The 16,705-nt window shown below is 35.6% G+C and overlaps 3 protein-coding genes across 7 annotated transcripts; 2 read left to right on the top strand and 1 right to left on the bottom strand.

Annotated features, from left to right (window-relative positions):
- LOC121805109 (chromatin structure-remodeling complex protein BSH-like) lies at positions 1–3,870 on the top strand. The gene is made up of 10 exons (XM_042204896.1): positions 1–156; positions 251–339; positions 836–930; positions 1,436–1,507; positions 1,592–1,639; positions 1,746–1,829; positions 3,073–3,111; positions 3,217–3,299; positions 3,388–3,450; positions 3,526–3,870. Exons 1-10 carry the CDS (start codon positions 104–106, stop codon positions 3,623–3,625), a joined length of 726 nt encoding a protein of 241 aa, XP_042060830.1. The 5' UTR covers positions 1–103; the 3' UTR covers positions 3,626–3,870.
- Positions 3,871–6,030: 2,160 nt separating this feature from the next.
- LOC121804255 lies at positions 6,031–6,687 on the bottom strand. The gene has a single exon (XM_042203764.1). It carries the CDS (start codon positions 6,685–6,687, stop codon positions 6,031–6,033), a length of 657 nt encoding a protein of 218 aa, XP_042059698.1.
- Positions 6,688–8,018: 1,331 nt separating this feature from the next.
- Positions 8,019–16,483, top strand: LOC121805826 (regulator of nonsense transcripts UPF3-like). 5 transcript variants are annotated; one of them, XM_042205838.1, is made up of 14 exons: positions 8,019–8,182; positions 8,248–8,423; positions 9,930–10,036; positions 10,215–10,310; positions 10,380–10,478; positions 10,601–10,680; positions 11,759–11,869; positions 12,117–12,267; positions 13,606–13,679; positions 14,563–15,007; positions 15,214–15,279; positions 15,357–15,490; positions 15,576–15,628; positions 15,824–16,483. In XM_042205838.1, exons 2-13 carry the CDS (start codon positions 8,284–8,286, stop codon positions 15,612–15,614), a joined length of 1,542 nt encoding a protein of 513 aa, XP_042061772.1. In that variant the 5' UTR covers positions 8,019–8,182; positions 8,248–8,283; the 3' UTR covers positions 15,615–15,628; positions 15,824–16,483. The 5 variants fall into 5 exon arrangements, with proteins under 5 accessions (XP_042061772.1, XP_042061774.1, XP_042061771.1 ...); XM_042205840.1 differs by having other exon boundaries at positions 8,020–8,423; positions 15,369–15,490; XM_042205837.1 differs by having other exon boundaries at positions 8,020–8,423.
- The last annotated feature ends 222 nt before the right edge of the window (positions 16,484–16,705 follow it).

Genomic DNA, 16,705 nt, shown 5'->3' with positions numbered 1-16,705 from the left:
TATTTACGTTAACTTTCAGACTCTAACTGCAGGGACGGTATCAATTGGACTTAATAATCATCAAAAACGAAATAGAGAGGCAGCCATAGCAGTGGAGCATGAAATGAAATCCCACTCTCCTTGGAGCACAGCCAGAAACCCAGTCAAATTCCGGATGTAAGATAGTGGCTCATCCCTCTCTCTCTCTCTATCCCTCTCTCAACATATGTTTTTCTAGATAACTTTAATTATCGATGCTCTCTATGAGCAGACCAACAGCAGATAACCTAGTCCCGATACGCCTGGACATTGAAATTGAAGGACAGAAATTTAGAGATGCTTTCATCTGGAACCCTTCTGGTAATTTTGAATACCTACACTCTAACTACAGTAAAACCCAACTCTAGGTTTACCAATTTTTGAGTTTGTTATTTCTTGGATATATTTTAGTTATAACTGCTCATTCACCATTGTTTGATCCGTTTTAATTTCTTCTTTCCATCCTGTAAAATTCATAGAATTCACAACATTATCTTCTAATTATTTCAATATTTAAAAAAAATTAGAAGCTGCAGATTGTCAGGAACATAAATCAGAAAATAAAATTCAGTCAGCTGTTCCCTTTCATTATTGCTTGTTGGCTGATATACAAGCTAGTAGAACCATTTCTCAGTTCCCTTCAATTTAATACTATACTGCAATTACTTGTTGAAACAATAGTCACTTGTTTAAGCTTTTAAACTTCTGGTAGTGATATACTCTCTATTCAAGGCAGGTTACTCAAATTATCCTAAGTTTATATTGGTTATTCTGACATTATATAATCTGAAAGCTTAGATTGTTTTTCCAATTGTAGATCCTGATTCTGAAGTAGTGGTGTTCGCAAAAAGAACAGTGAAAGACTTAAAGCTTCCTCCTGCTTTTGTCACTCAGATTGCTCAATCCATACAGGTATTGTATCATCTACCAATTCCTCGCACTATCCTGATTAGATACACAAGAGTGGGGATGAATGAGTTCCTTTGTGATACACTCAAACATTACTACGTGTTCACTTTTAAGAAATGGTAATTACAACATTAAATATGAAGACCACGGGCACCACACCACATTGGACTCGAACCTGATACTTTTGGCCTTACGAATACTAACGATGTCCTATTAATTAATCTCAATACACACGCACATCCAAGACCATGTCTTAGTTTCTGGTTTTGAGGATATCTATTCTTTAACCAGAATACGAGGATTCCTGTTCACAAATTAGTATTAAGTCCCTTGTAGATCCAAAGTGCTTTTTAAAAATTCATAGCAAGGACCGTGCATGTGTTTCAGTTTGTTCAAAAACCGTGTAGATTCAAAGTGCTTTTTTAAAATTGGCCTGGTGCTTAAGGTTCTTATACTATATTTTCTGCATGCTATGTCTAACTGTTTATGAAAATGCTTCTTGTTGTAGACACAGCTAGCTGAATTTCGCTCGTATGAAGGGCAAGATATGTATACTGGCGAGAAAGTTGTTCCTATCAAGGTTTGTCATTGCTGAGTTGCAGATTTTAGTTTCTAACCATGCTTCCATTGATTTTGTTTTCCTCTGTCCATGTACTTGCCCCAGCTTGATCTTCGTGTTAACAGTACTCTTATAAAAGATCATTTTTTATGGGTAAGAGCTGCAGATATTTACATTCTTTTCTTCATGTTTCAGCCAGAAAATAATTTTGAATTAATCCAAAACATTTTTTTTACATACGTATGTGCAAACATTTCAGGATTTGAACAACTTCGAGAGCAATCCTGAAGAATTTGCCAAAACTTTTTGCAAAGACATGGGCATTGAAGATCCTGAAGTTGGAGTAAGCACTAGCAATTTGCCTTTATTTATAATTTCAACAAACAATAATGATCCGCATTATCAAAATGAAAATCATGCACTTTGCGATCTAATTTAGTTTTATAGCATTGAGTTTAAAGTCTACAATGGTGCTATAATGGGAATGTTGAGGTAGTAATGTTAGGTGGTAAGGACCGTAAGGTTTGTCACAATTCCATGATCTTGCCCCTCTCTCTCCATTCTAGTACTTTTAAATTTTCAATACTTCCACTTTGGTTAAAAGAGCATTTTGCTGTGCATTATTTCATTGTTTTGTTCAGTTTTATTCACTTGGTTCATGTTTCTTCCTGAAACAACCATGCAAATTGTGTCCCATGAAAGACCAAACACTAGACGCGTAACCAAATTTTTTTTATCATTCATTAAGCATGAGTTCCGGAATAGAATTTAAAGCTGGGCTTTTTTGCATTTTTAGAAATTTCCAACCTCATTGTATTCTTCACATATCCACCTGATTACTTGGGTCAGAGTGCATTTATGAATGCTCTCATATTTTATGGTAAACAAAATGAAAAACGACCTTTGTCGATTAATCAAATATTGGAACATATTATTACTGCGAAGCACCAAGACAGAGAGATGGTAGCCAATATCATGAAGGAATACTGTGCCTTGCAGTATATTAATGTGACAGCATTAGGAAGCATGCATATTGCATACTATTAGGTCTGTGACTTGTGTTGCCTAACCTGCTCCTTTAGTTAACCTATTTTTTTATCAAATAAAAATAGTTCCATTCTGGATGGAATCAAACTGACAACTTGTGTCTATTACATAAAATTTGTGGACTTGCATAGCCCTTCTCCCTCCTTTTAATCAGGAACCTTTTTTTGGCAAAGGATGTCTCTTAATAATGTTACGATTCAACGTTCTGGTTTCGTGTGAACTTATTGGTAGAAATTTAAATTTTTCTTAGTTTTTCACTTATCATTTCTAAGATTTCTTTCATTTGTTTGTTTGTTTCAACATATTGTTAAGATGAGCTTGAAACCATTCATGCCCTTTATATTATGTCGAATGAGGTGCTCTATATGTCTGTGCGTGCTTTAAATGGAGCCTGATGTGCTGACCGTGATCTTGTACTACGTTTGGGATGTTTCTCATTTCCTTCAAATATGTGTAATCTTATGTTTAATTGTTTTTGCTTGCATTTTAATTATGAGCACTTCTATCAAAGCTTACTGTCCTGCATTCACTTTCTTCAGCCCGCAATTGCAATTGCCATACGAGAACAACTTTATGAGGTGAGTCGAATTTGTACATGGTTCTATTTTTGTAAATTATGTTACTTTCATGCTGATTCGTCAATCGCATACTGGTCTTATAATTGTAGCCTATTATTGTTTTAGATTGCTGTACAAAATGTGACTTCAGCCCGTGAAAGCAGAATAAACAAGAAAGGCCGCAGGGGGCTCGAACATAGCCAGGCCAGGTCTCTAGTTAGATTCAGCTTTTGTTATTTGTTTACGTTTTGCTCTATTTTGATACTAAAACCTTTTTTTGTGTTATTTCCCTTTCAGCAAGAACAGTGGGAATGCTGCGGACTTATTTAAGTTATTTGGCAGCAAGTTCAGTGTAGTCAGGTGAGCAATTACAAAATTGATACAGTATCCTTAATTTCATTCCAACAAAACCCCTAATTGAGTAATGATATTCAGAAAGAGGAAGGAGTGGGATGTATATGAACCAATGATCGATCTCTTATCAAACGAGGAGGTAGACGCCCTTAAAGCTAAAGAAGAAAGAAATGCTCGATGACTTGAAACAAACATAGGGTTGTTCGGTTGCTCAAGATTAAATTGTCCTGAGATTGAATTGATACGAGATTGCCCAAGATTAATTGAGTCATGTGTTATATTTTGTGGTTGCAGTAAATTGTGAACAAAGTAACCGGTGTTTAGGATTTGGGGAATACAATAATATTCCAATTTGTACTGATTTTATCAATTCTATCTCAACTTTGAAAATTTGTCATATGTTATTTAACCGTACATGTTCGGTAATCAATGGATTAATTAAATAGTATTAAATTCAATCTTCATTATGTGTGGACCTCTTGAGCTAACATTTATGATTATCCATTTAATTTATCCTTCAACTTTTTAAATCAACTTTGAGGGACTGATATGTGATCGGCGATCCTTGGACTACATCATCATCATGTTTTGGCTTCGTTGTTTGAGTGTTGATTGTTCTATTGAGTGAATTCTTGGTATTCTTCATGGTATTCTTCATACCATGTAAAACTCGTGTGTTTGAGTGATGCAAGGGCACGACTGAAAATCGATCTCACCATACCACCAAATTAGTGGGATATAGTATAGTTATCACTTATCATGAAGAGTCAGTTAGCTATTAAAGGATTGAGTTGGGTCATGCATAAAATACCGGTTCCCGTGCTAAAAATTTTTAATACCAAACAATGAGATAGCCCTAGAAAAAGCCCACTTTACACCAATTTACTTCGAATAAGCACATTCTTGACTTATTTTATTTATCAAAGAAAAATTGTCCTTCTAATTCTCTCAATTTAAGTGAAGCATGAAGTTCTATATAAAAGGAGAAGATCAAATACTTCATCTGTCCCACAAGAATATGCACTCTTTCTTTTCTAGTCTATCCCATAAAAACATGTACTTTCTAATTTTGGTAACTCTTTTCTCTCTAATGAGGTAAGACTCATTCTCCACTAACGCTACTTTTATTACTTAATCTCTCTACCTCTCTCTTACTTTACCAATTTTGCATTAAAACTCACGTCCAACCCAGAGTGCATATTTTTTATGGATGGATGGAGTAATAAAATCCACATTAAATTTTAAAGCTCCTATGATATAGGTCCCGACCATGCAACAATGACACCACCACTCCAAACGCCCATGATGCCCCAAACCACCACTGAGCCACCGCTAGCTACGGCCTAGCCTAGCCCGACCCAAGAGACGATTCCCAAGCCACACAAGGGTGCCCAGTTCACAACCGAATGAAAACTTCAAATAAGTTAGGAATTAATTAATATCTTTTACACTCACTACGTCCCAAAATAGATGTCACACTTTCATTTTTAGTTTGTTCCACAAAGGAAAGTGTATCATCTTAGCTGAGACAAAGAGAGTATTTGGATAAACATGGTTTTAGTTTTGATTATTAACTAAGATACTGAATAAATAATAAAAACAAAAAAAAGAAATAAATAAGTAATGAAAAGATCATATAAACAAGGACATCACATGGTAGTTATCAGGGGCAGTCGCAAAAAATTTGTTAAGTAGGGGCTATACTGGAATGATACTTCCTCTACCCTTCATGGTCTTGAGGGTATTTTTATCCCCAAAAAAATGAAATAGAGAAAAAGTAGCTTAAATGATATTAAGTCAAAGTTTATGGATAAAAAATGATAGTTTAGCAAGTTTGCGAACTAAAGAAAAGTTCCATCTTTAAATTTCAACAAGTAAACATATAGTAATTTATGAGGTATCAATTATCTGAAAAAGTTTTAATCTAAACAACTCAAACTCAAATAAATAAATTTCAATAAATAAAAAAATTCTATAAATTAAACTTTCTTATTATTAATTTCACCTAATAAAGTGAAAATATGAATAATTTTAAAAATACAAACTTTTGTATAGTTAAATTATAAAAAATAGACAGGAAAAAAAACTAAAAATACCCAGCAAAGTCAGCAACAGATAAGCTGAATAATCAATTCTGGAGTATTTGCATAGTTCTAGTCTAGGAAATTTTTAAATTAAAGATGAATTTATTTGGATTATAGTTCTAAGGGGATTGATCAGTTGCTAACTCATCATTTAATTGCTAACTACAACTAATTTCAGACAATATGATTTTAGTTATCTTGTGGTCTAAAATTTGCCACGTATAGTTTTCATTTTTATTAGTTAAATTGAAAAAGATAAAAAAATACCAATTTAGGGTTTTTGATGAGAATGTCAATATAGTGTTTCTCTCATGACTCACATTGTACCTTTTGAATAATGCATTCTCTCATGACTGCCTTGTTCACTGATTGAACGAGTTTTGTCTCCAAGGTGTCTCCTGGTCCGTTCTTGGATTTTCTCTTTGCTGGCTCTTTTGTTGTGAATGGAAAGATGCCTATTTTTCCATCAAATATGACATCTCCATCTTCTGCAAAGTATGGTCTACACTCTACACACAACACACATAAACATCACCTTTGTGATGAACCGCTTTGACTTACATGACCTATATGGTTCTTCCTCATCTGGCAGCAGGTAGTATCTATCCGTACTCTTAATCATGAAAAACCATTTTTCATCAATGTGCACTACATTGTGCATTGTGTGATATTTGACCATACCATTGTGCACCACAGGCAGAACATGAGTGAGACCCCATTTCATTATTGTTAACTTGTTTGAGGCAGTAAGTAGGGGCTTCACAACATTTGTGTGTAGCCTCAGATGATTTGCTTTCACCATCCTGCATACTGTACTCTTACTTAAATCAAGCTTGACAACCATTTTGCGGATGGTAGATCTTTCAAAGAATGAAAGAGCTCTTACCCTGTTTTCATCAAGCTGGATTTCATCCTTGCGCTTAAAGCCTTTAACACGATCTTTTATGCTCACAAGTACTCCACTCTGGATTTGTATTCTGGTCTCTGCCCAGATTCTATGCACTGTCTTCCTGCTCACTCCAAATTCCTTTGTTGCCTTGACAAAACCTCCATATGGTACTTTACCTAAATGGCTCGATTGTAGCAGACTTTGAGCTATCAGATTTTTGGTGTCCACTCCTATGATGCGCGAGTCTGTGTCTCCGGCAGCAAACTCCATAGCCCTATGATGAAAATTTTCTGAGGGCAATACTTCTAAAACTCTCATTTTGTTGTGTAGTAGTTAGCATTTCCCTCCTAAGTTCCCTCCAAAAATTTGCTTTAAGTATTGTGGGATTTGGGATTTCCCTCTAAAAAATTCTCAAATGTAATTTGATTAAACTCTCCTTGAGAATTTGTATTTTGTGGAGTTGTATGAAATAGGCAGTTTGTTTGTATTTTGAGAATTTTTGAGCAGCAGAATTTTGAGCTGGAGAATTGAGCAGCAAATTTAAATTTTGTGCAGATTATAACACTAATTACTATTAAAAAATTGAACAATTTTTTTAATTATACTCAAATTATCACTAATTCAAGATTTCCATAAAAATAGAAAAAAAAAGAAACAAGGTGAGACCCCTTTTCACTACCTACCTTCACTTAAATCAAAGTCAAATAACATTTTTTAAAACTCGTGTCAGATTAAACTGACCCGAATTATCTGGAACGGAGGGAGTAATATTATAGGGAGACCATTCAACCTTCGAATAGATTCTATTGCACAAAAGCCCGTGTATGACAAATGTATTATGTCGTTTAGGAATTGTCATGAAAATTTTGAAAGTCTAAAATGGAGATCTTTATTTTGAGCAGTTGTTTGGTTCGTTATTTTTCATTTCTTAGACAAGCAATTACGCAATAGAAATATGTTGTTTGGTTCGTTCCTTTTCATTTCTTAGACAAACAATTGCGCAATGGAAATATTCAACTATTTGTACTTAGATTTTATGAAAATCATATTGTCCATAATAGCTTATCAATATGTCACTAAAAGAGCGAGTTAGTAGAAACGAAAACTCAACTTCAAAATGTTTAGCTTCACCAAATTGAGCAAACTGCAAAAGAATAAACCAAAACAAATCACATTTTGTGAATTGTAGCTATATAGTACAGAAAAACTTTCAACACGTGATACATTACAATATGACATATCTTGCGAAAATTGGATCAACTCAAGTAAACACTAACAACTAATGCGCTCTTATTTCATTTTTGTTTGAGAAGATAACCCCAAAATGCAAGAGAGTAGACTCGAAGAGTCAATCCAGAAGCAGCAAAATAATTAAATGAGGATTTACTTGATTCCTACTATTTACCATCACGATACATCACGAATTCCTTTTCACGACATACGTATCATTATTAACAACCTCTGCAATTAAAAGAGTAAATTGATTAGATTATATACTATGAAAATTGCAATTAAAAGAGTAAATTTTAATAGTAGTATTAAAAAGAAAATAGTTCGACTTAACATAGCAGAAGCGTCAAGTCAATTGGGCTGAATTGAATTGGGTTAATCTAGCATTACTACACACACGCACGCACAAAATCCTCTTCCCTCACTCCTCTCCCATCTCTCTCCTCTCCTGCATGGCAATTCGGAAATCCAAATTTCACAATTAGGGCTCAGGGGGAGAAACATAATCGATCGCTGCTGCAAACCGCGTTGAGATGTAATTTTAGGGCTTTCAAGGCTTATACTCACGGGAATCGAGTTAATCGCCTACTTTTTTTTTAGGTTAAATCTAGAATCGGTGTTAGGGTTTTGTCGCGCATGAAGGGCCCATTGGATCGAACGAAGGTGGTGCTGCGGCACTTACCGCCGACGATTTCTCAGTCTAACCTTGTCGACCAAATTGATTCTCGCTTCTCCGGCCGCTACCGTTGGCTTGCTTTCCGCCCTGGAAAATCCAGGTAAGGTTTTACTTGCCTATATGCTCATGGGGAACGCGTTAATTCGACTTGCCTTTGCTTGGTTTTGATTAGTAATGTGTTTTGGCCTTGTTAGCTGTGTACGGACATTATGTGTGGAGGGTGGCTGTTAGTTATTCGCTACTTAGTTAAGAAGTAATGAGGTTGGGCATTTGACTGGATGGTGTGACACCTGCAAACTTTCTGGGTCAAGTGTAGGAACTTTAGAAATTGGTGTTTTAGGTATCAATCGTATATTGAGCAAGTGTCTAGTGTCATTCTGCAATGCAAGCTTTGTTTGGTTATTGAGGAAGTGGCCAGTTAAGAAGATCGATTAGCTATTCATGTTTATAGAACCTTAGTATCCTAGAAAAGTTGTAAGGCATTAATATTTTATCAGGTGCTAAATGGATATAACATGCATATATCTGTTTTACTTTTCAGTTTTGGTGGTTAGGGTTGTAAGTGCTAAAATTAGATTCCCATCTGCTCCTTGTTTAATACACTGACTTAGTGTTGATATTAGCATCATGTTGTTTTGGTGGTTAGGGTTGTAAGTGCTAAAATTAGATTCCCATCTGCTCCTTGTTTAATACACTGACTTAGTGTTGATATTAGCATCATGTTGTTTTGTTTTGGTTAAGCATGTTTTCCTCATTGATGATCTATAGGTTATTCCTAAAGAAAAGAATTTTTTTGTGTGTCTTGGTGTACTAAACTATTTTCTGTAAGGTTTATGTTTGTTTTCAAGTTTTAAATGTAAAATAAAATGGTTTTAAAATGACATGGAAACCTTGAAAATATCTAGATTAACTTGTCTGTGTGCTTTATGAATTATGAGGATTAAGTATCTTTTGGTTCTAGGACCATTTAGGATTCTTTGAATCAAGCTTAATCTGTTTTCTGTCTGTTTTGACTCTATTTAACATATGTGTTCTTTAAATGCTCTGAACTAAAGCTATCAGAAGAATTGTTGTTGACTGAGTAAAGTTGTTGGTGATCTAAAATAAAATGTGGAGAGTTCTGGAATAATTTGTTCTGCAGCTGTGTCAAATAACTGTGTTTTTCTTTTTTGGGGTGTTGTGTGTTGATGACAAATTGCTATATAGCTTTTGATGATCATTTAGATTTTTGGAATTTAGTGCTTGTTGGTGCATGCTTCTAGTGCTTCTGGGAAGTTAGTTGTCTGACTTGTTCACTGTTGAATATGGCTGCAACAAACGGTTTCATAGGAGTTAGGACTTAGGGTTCTGTGAGACTGCTGGCAATCTAAAAGTCATCACTTATTAGGTGCTTGTGATTCACATTCTATTTGGAAGTGGAGGGATCAGGGGTCTTAGGCTTGAAAAATCTTTTTCTTGCAATTTATGTTTGTCTCTTTAGTGACCTGACTTGGATTGGTATATAAAGAAAATTGTTAGATATGTAAGCTGGTTTTAGTCCTTGTTTTCATGAGCTAAGATGTCCCTGTAAAGCATTATTTCTGAAGGTTTACATTTCTCTCTGCAGCACAAAGCATCTAAAATACGCTAGAGCTTACATTGACTTTAACGAGTCAGATGATGTGATTGAGTTTGCCGAGGTTTTTAAGGGCCATGTCTTTGTCAATGAGAAAGGTAATGTTTAGAACATTAATTTATAGAAGGTGATCGGTTTTTTATTACCTAGGCTTTTCCTAGGTTCACTTCTATTTCTGTTTTTTGTAATGTTCAAGACCCTATTTATTATGCTCTCTTCACTATGAGAAACTACATAATTTTTTCTTCTGACCGGGTGGCCTTTTATCTTCCCTAGGTACACAGTTTAGAACAATTGTTGAGTATGCTCCTTCACAACGCATACCGAAACAGTGGTCCAAGAAGGATGGCCGTGAAGGGACTATATTGAAAGGTAATATGTCTTCTCATTGCATGTTAATCAATGCTGGCCAACTTTTGTTAAATTGTTGACATTGTGTAGATCCTGAATACTTGGAGTTCCTTGAATTTCTTGCAAAGCCTGTTGAGAATCTTCCCAGTGCAGAGATACAGTTGGAGAGGAAGGAAGCAGAACGAGCTGGTCAGACTTAATTAAATTTTATTTCATGTGGTGAACATAACGAGCTCATATATGATAAAAAAAATGAGCTGGTAATGTTTATATTCTACTGCGTGATTCGTTTAGCATTTTTTTTCTTTCAGGTGCTCCAAAGGATGCTCCTATAGTCACCCCGTTAATGGACTTTGTTCGTCAGAAAAGAGCTGCAAAGGGTGGAGGTCGGGTAGGTCTCATCACTTTTTGCTTGTGATTGACATTTCCTTCTCCATGTGAGACATAGTGAAGTAGATAGATTGGTTCTACGTAAATGAATTCTTCGCCACGTGCTTCAGTAATCTTGTTATCATTTCCTCAATCCTCATACTTCGTTTGCAGTGTGCAAGAAAAACATGTTTTTGGAGTGTGAATAGACCTTTGTCCACTCTTGCTTGTGAAGTTGTTTGGCTATTGTTAATTCCTGCTCTTTCTATCACGTTAATCTGTCTTTAGAGGATGGAAGAAGCATTAGCGAATGTTCTGACCGGCAGAAAATGAAAGTTACCTAGGCAAAGTTATCCTGAAGAATAGTTCCTACCATAATAAGTTGTTCATTTGATTTTGATGTCACAGAAACAGTGACAAGTAGGTTGTTACGATTTGGAGGTCTTATGCATCGGCTTGGACTCATATGTCCTTTTGTCGAAGGGTTTGGTGGTCAAATCAAAATGCTTGAATGTCTAGAGACATAAGTTGGTTAATTTGAATATAAGCATACATGCCTATTTCTGTTTTAAATACCATGTGCTTTCTATTTTATTACTCCCTCCGTTGCATAGTAGTAGAGTTATTTTGCCATTTCAGTACGTTCCATTGTAGTGGAGTCATATCTCTTTTTAGTAAAAGTCAACACGTTTCTTCTCACTTTTCCCTCTCTTACTTTATCCTCTCTACTTTTTCTTCTCTCCTACTTTATTATCTTTTTATTTAATACATTACACCTTTTTCTTAATCTCCGTGCCAAAAAGAAATGCCTCCACTACTATGGAACGGAGGGAGTATCATTCTTTAAATTGCTAGTACATTTTTTGAATAAAATGAGAAGCTAGATTGTGATAGCTTTGTTATATTATAATAGTTCCACTGAATCACTTATATCTCTCACCAGCAGCATTTTACTGAATTAATTTCTCAATTTTATCAGTTACGTTTAAATTTTGTTGTTGGTTGTATGTCCATTAACTTGTTTCTGTCACCACTCCTTGTAGTATTACTTTTCTGGGTATAATTTATATGTATCCCTGATTTGTCTTACAATTTGATAGAGGACTGTGATGAATGGAAAGCCAGCTAGAAGAGGTGGTGGAATGTCATCTAGGAATCCAGTCTCTGGTTCTTCGAAAAGAGGCTCTGAGAAGAGGGCATCTACTACTATGGTAAATTGATTTCTTATTTGTGCTTTAGACTGCTATTGTTTGTAGTGAGATTATGGATGGTTGTCACCCCCCCACACTGATGAATTTTTATAATGGACGTTGATCAGTTTTTTGGACTCTTCTAACTCTCTTGACATGGACTCTTCTAACTCTCTTGACATGTTACTTCTGCTCTCAGTATAGCATCAGATCAGCAACCCTGTTCTTGATGTTTTAGCACTATCGTCTCACTCTTTTATATTGTTAGCAGTATGTATTAAGGGACAGTTCCAAGATTATGGGCAACAAAGATAAATCAGCTTATTCATTGGTCCGTAAACTAGATGACCAACAGTTGAATGACAAATCTATCAGTTCAGCATCTATAGCAGGAAATGAAGCATTAGAAGGGGAAAATGGTATGTTTCTTATTGCTTGCCTTAGAAATTTCATTAATGATAGATAGTCCTCTGCTTTTGTGCTAGATTATCCAATGTCATTTTGGTTTTGAAATTTATGCTGTTTACCCTAGTGAGAGATTTCACTTTATCTATCTGACATGTGAGCTATTCTCTTGTTTTATTACATTTCAATCTAATGAGGGTGTAAGTTGTCTTTTACATTGGGGATTTCTTCATATGCATGTGAGGATGGTATAGATGTCTACAATATATGTAACCTATTTCTGCAGGAGGCTGTAGTTCAAATGGAACTACATTCTTTTTAATGGTACCCCGGCAAGGTTTGATTCCTCTGATTGTAATAATTGAGTCTATCATGATTATTATGGAAAGTCAATTGGCTAGCATTGAGTATTGAACTACAACTGGATACCGATCGTATGTGCAGATAATGAACCAATTCTAAATGTTACAGTATCCAATGCTTTTCTCTGGTATATTTAGAAGTATTGACTAATTCTTCCTCTTTGAGCATCACTAACTTTGATGGATCATGAAGGCTATAGGTTGTCTAGGATCTTGAGTAGGAAACGGTTCCTCTTTGGTATTTTGTGTGCTGTAGTCGATCATGAATGTTAATTTGCTTAAATTCATTTTAACACCTGTTTGATATCATTTTAGTTACTCAAATGTGTCAATAATAGCTGTTTGAATTCTACTTTTTCATTGGCACGTATTTTTAATGTGTTTCTTATTTTTCTAATTGTGTCTCTACTTGGTTGGCGGGTTTGATTGTTTGTAATGTTCTTGTGTGGTGCAATGTTATCAAATAGCGGATATGGCGACGCCATGACGCTATGGCATGGCGTTCAGTGGTGGAAACGCCATAGCACCATGTCGCTGCCATAGCAACGCCATATCCGACTTTTGACAACATTGCATGTGTACTGTATTTAGGAATGGGGCATTATGCAAGAAACATGGAGGTTAAAGTTGTATTTTATACTTTATTAATTGTTTAAAGTGTTTTAAATGTTATATTTTAATTATTTTCTAATTTCTGAATTATATATAAATATATAAGTATTATTTTATTTATTTAATTATTGACCGCCATATCCGCCATACTAATACACCATATCCCTGTGGCGGTTTTTAGGCGAACCGCCATAAGCCGCCATACAAGATTGATAACATTGGTGTGGTGAAAGTTGACCTGCATAGTAGTTCAAGTTACTGAATCTTTCAGACTATAAGAAAGATGATCTCTTTCCACATTTAACTTTATTTCTGTCCTTTTGTGTTTATCACCACCTCTTGCAGTTCCTTTATGTTATGCTATTTGATTTCTTTTAGGAGGTACAGGATCCACTGGTCTCGGGAAGAAAAAAATCCTACTTCTAAAAGGAAAAGAAAAGGAAATTCCTAATGTAAGTCTTCTTTGGTTTTGTATTATGGTTTGTGACTAGAGTACCTAGGAAGAGGAAATAAATATTCCTTGGAATGCATGTGCAGCATAGTAGTTCTTGCATGGGACATATTTGGAAGGTTTGAATGCGAAATGTTTCCCTTTTCAACCATGTGACCATATGAGTACCAACAGTTTTTGATTTCCTCAACCTCACTTTATACCATATGCTTGATACATGGAATTTTAAATACTGTTTGTTTCAAACTGGTCCCAGTGATTAATAATTTAATTTCACTGAGTTCTGATATAACCCCATCACAGGGGAGAAGATGAAACTGCTAGCTAAATTGGATTCATTGCCTTTGGCTTAATTTCTTATGATCTCTGCTGGGTTCTTTACTATACCTTGTTTGTGCCTTATTTTGCTAATGTGACAACATTAATGGATGGACTTATTCTGATCATTCTATAGTTTGTAGGTATTAAATCTAGGATCTAAGGCTCTATTAGTATCCACTTTCGTTAGTACTAGGATAATGGTATCATGTCAAGTGCCTTGCTATTATCTTCTCTCTATCAGTTCATCCAAATTAATCAAAATGAAACTTCTGTGTTCATCATCATGTTGCTGTTTTCATAAAAATTCTGTTATGCATAAAGTAGATGATTTTCTTGTTCTCATGACTCATGATTGGTTGGTTTCTGTTTATAAAGCACACTAATATGAATACACCATCAATCATGTTTACCATTACCACTATAAGAGAATCTGCCAAATGTTACTTTTTTGTCCTCTGGAGGTGAGCGTACATCTTGGATATCATGTTCTGGCCTTAGCATATCTGAGATAATAATGGATGAAAAACAATGATTTCACATGTAATCATGTATGTCTTTTGTAGGTTTCTGGCGGTCCGTTACTGCAACAGAATACAGTCTCTCCTGACAAAGCTGCTGCCCCAAAACATAATCAGCAGCGCGAAGCTAGTGGAAAGATAGCCAGGAGCATTCTTCTCAGCAGGGATACTCGTCAAAATCAACCATCTTTGGGATCACAATCAGAACTGCTTATCCAGTCTCCTAATCAGGAAAGAGGCAAGAAACCTCCTCGACCCCCAAGTCTGCAATCACTTCAGAAGGATACAAATGGGGTTCCTGAGGATAAGTTAGTCTCCAATGATTTGCATGCCAGCCCCACAGAGAAGCAGGAAAGGCGGGCAAGGAACAAGGATAGACCTGATCGTGGTGTTTGGACTCCACTTCGACGTTCGGATGGATTACATTCTAGCGATGACTCATTATCCTTGTCTGCTTCACAGATATCTGAAGCAGGGGGTTCTGCTGAAGGTATATAATAAGTGGAATTATTGGATAGGTTGTACATTTGTTCAAGTGATTATTATCTTTGCTGACATCACATTATCACATCTCTAAGACTTAATAATTTTAGATTTTCTTTAGGCGGCTTAATTTGCTAAGGCACTTTGCTCTCAATTTTATCTAATATAAGGTTTATATTATACAATTGTTTATGCCTTCATGAACTCATGTAGAATCAAAACAAGATATACTGGTCACACGTGGTGGTGGTCGGGGTAGGCGTTACTCATCTGACAATGGTGAGTGTTGAGTTTAAAAATTGGGGCAATGAGTGGATATATAATCTGTTGCATTTAAGTTGTAACTGATGGTTTAGGAAATACTGTAGGGTCTTATAGGCATGGGGTTCGACGTGCCTCAGCTTATAATGTGAAGGAAGCAGATGGCTCTTCTGCTGTAGAGGGGAAATCTTCAAAAAGGGGAGGTTCTTCTGGCTATGCTTCTCAAGAGGTTTGTAAATTGCTACACTTGAACAACTTTCAAACTCATAATTCAGTTGTATTGCTTGCTTATACATGTTCCCATAAAATTACAGAAACAAGTGTGGGTCCAAAAGTCCAGTTCAGCTACCTAGTTTGGTTGCATATGGTGAGTTTTGTTCTTAATTACTGCATTTCCCATTGATTTTGATTCTCGTCTCTTTTAGTACCTGTTCCAGATTACATAATAAGTAAGACCTTAAACTAGCTAGTGTTGGGTAGTGCAGGTTGTATCTAGTTTCATCAGAGAGAATCACCATCCAGTTTATTTCACAACTCATGGTTTTTGAAATTGGTTGTGCAGTGAAATGCTTTTGTGAATTGCCATATTGAAGCATAAATCAGGATGCCTGAGAGAATATCCTGCAAATGCAGTGTATGTGGAGACAGACGTGTTTTGCTTGGAAGACCATAGAGGCCTTCAGTTTTGCCTGAATGCTACAGATGGTGTATTTACTGCTTGGTGGATTAAGAAATTATAATCCTAAGTTGAAGATGGTCAGGGAAAAGAGCAAGAAGTTGCGAAGGTGAATATGTCAAACATATAACACCACAATATTGATCGGTGTCCCCTTTGGTAGGTTTATACTAATTGACAGGCTTTGCATCTCCAATTCTTGCCATTGATTCACTGGCTATCAGGGATGATTACTTCGTTCGCTGAACTGTAAATACAAATCTGAAGTGCAGTGTACTGCTACTGCTATATATATGTTTTGTCCAGCAGTCTTCTACCTGGGCTCAGTAAATTTATGATTATAGACCCTGGTTAGTACCGGGATTTACTGTATCCAGCTTTTGCTTAAACCCAGTTGTAAGTGGTTTTAGTTGTATGATACCCAACTAAACTTTGTGTGTATCTTGAGGAAAAGAGAATTGAGAATGACTGCCAGAGCTTGACAGTGTGATTTTAGCTCAATTGCTTGTTGATTTGAATGAGAAATAGAATGAGCATTTCATGGCATCTCATTTTTCTCAAATATCTTACTACTTCAAGACTTGCAGAGTATAAAGATGATTTTAAAGATGAGATGGTGGAGTTATATGATATAGTCGTCCCTGAAATGAGAATGAAATATTTTGTTACTTTCTCATTATTATCCTAGATATTGAATAAAATGTTTAAACATATGTGATTTCAAGTAAACTGACTGTCTTCTGATATACAATCCCATTAGTGTTATTT

The sequence above is a fragment of the Salvia splendens genome, chromosome 5, assembly GCF_004379255.2.
Source record: "Salvia splendens isolate huo1 chromosome 5, SspV2, whole genome shotgun sequence".
Classification (NCBI taxonomy): Eukaryota; Viridiplantae; Streptophyta; class Magnoliopsida; order Lamiales; family Lamiaceae; genus Salvia; species Salvia splendens.
This window is presented reverse-complemented; position numbering and strand designations above follow the sequence as displayed.

Coding starts and splice junctions, on each gene's coding strand:
- LOC121805826 (XM_042205838.1), top strand. CDS start 8,284: ATGAAGGGCCCATTGGATCGAACGAAGGTGGTGCTGCGGCACTTACCG. Junction 10,479..10,600: donor GAAGGAAGCAGAACGAGCTG/GTCAGACTTAAT, acceptor TTTTTCTTTCAG/GTGCTCCAAAGGATGCTCCT. Junction 15,491..15,575: donor CTGGCTATGCTTCTCAAGAG/GTTTGTAAATTG, acceptor ATAAAATTACAG/AAACAAGTGTGGGTCCAAAA.
- LOC121804255 (XM_042203764.1), bottom strand. CDS start 6,687: ATGGAGTTTGCTGCCGGAGACACAGACTCGCGCATCATAGGAGTGGAC.
- LOC121805109 (XM_042204896.1), top strand. CDS start 104: ATGAAATCCCACTCTCCTTGGAGCACAGCCAGAAACCCAGTCAAATTC. Junction 157..250: donor AACCCAGTCAAATTCCGGAT/GTAAGATAGTGG, acceptor CTCTATGAGCAG/ACCAACAGCAGATAACCTAG. Junction 1,508..1,591: donor AGAAAGTTGTTCCTATCAAG/GTTTGTCATTGC, acceptor TACTTGCCCCAG/CTTGATCTTCGTGTTAACAG.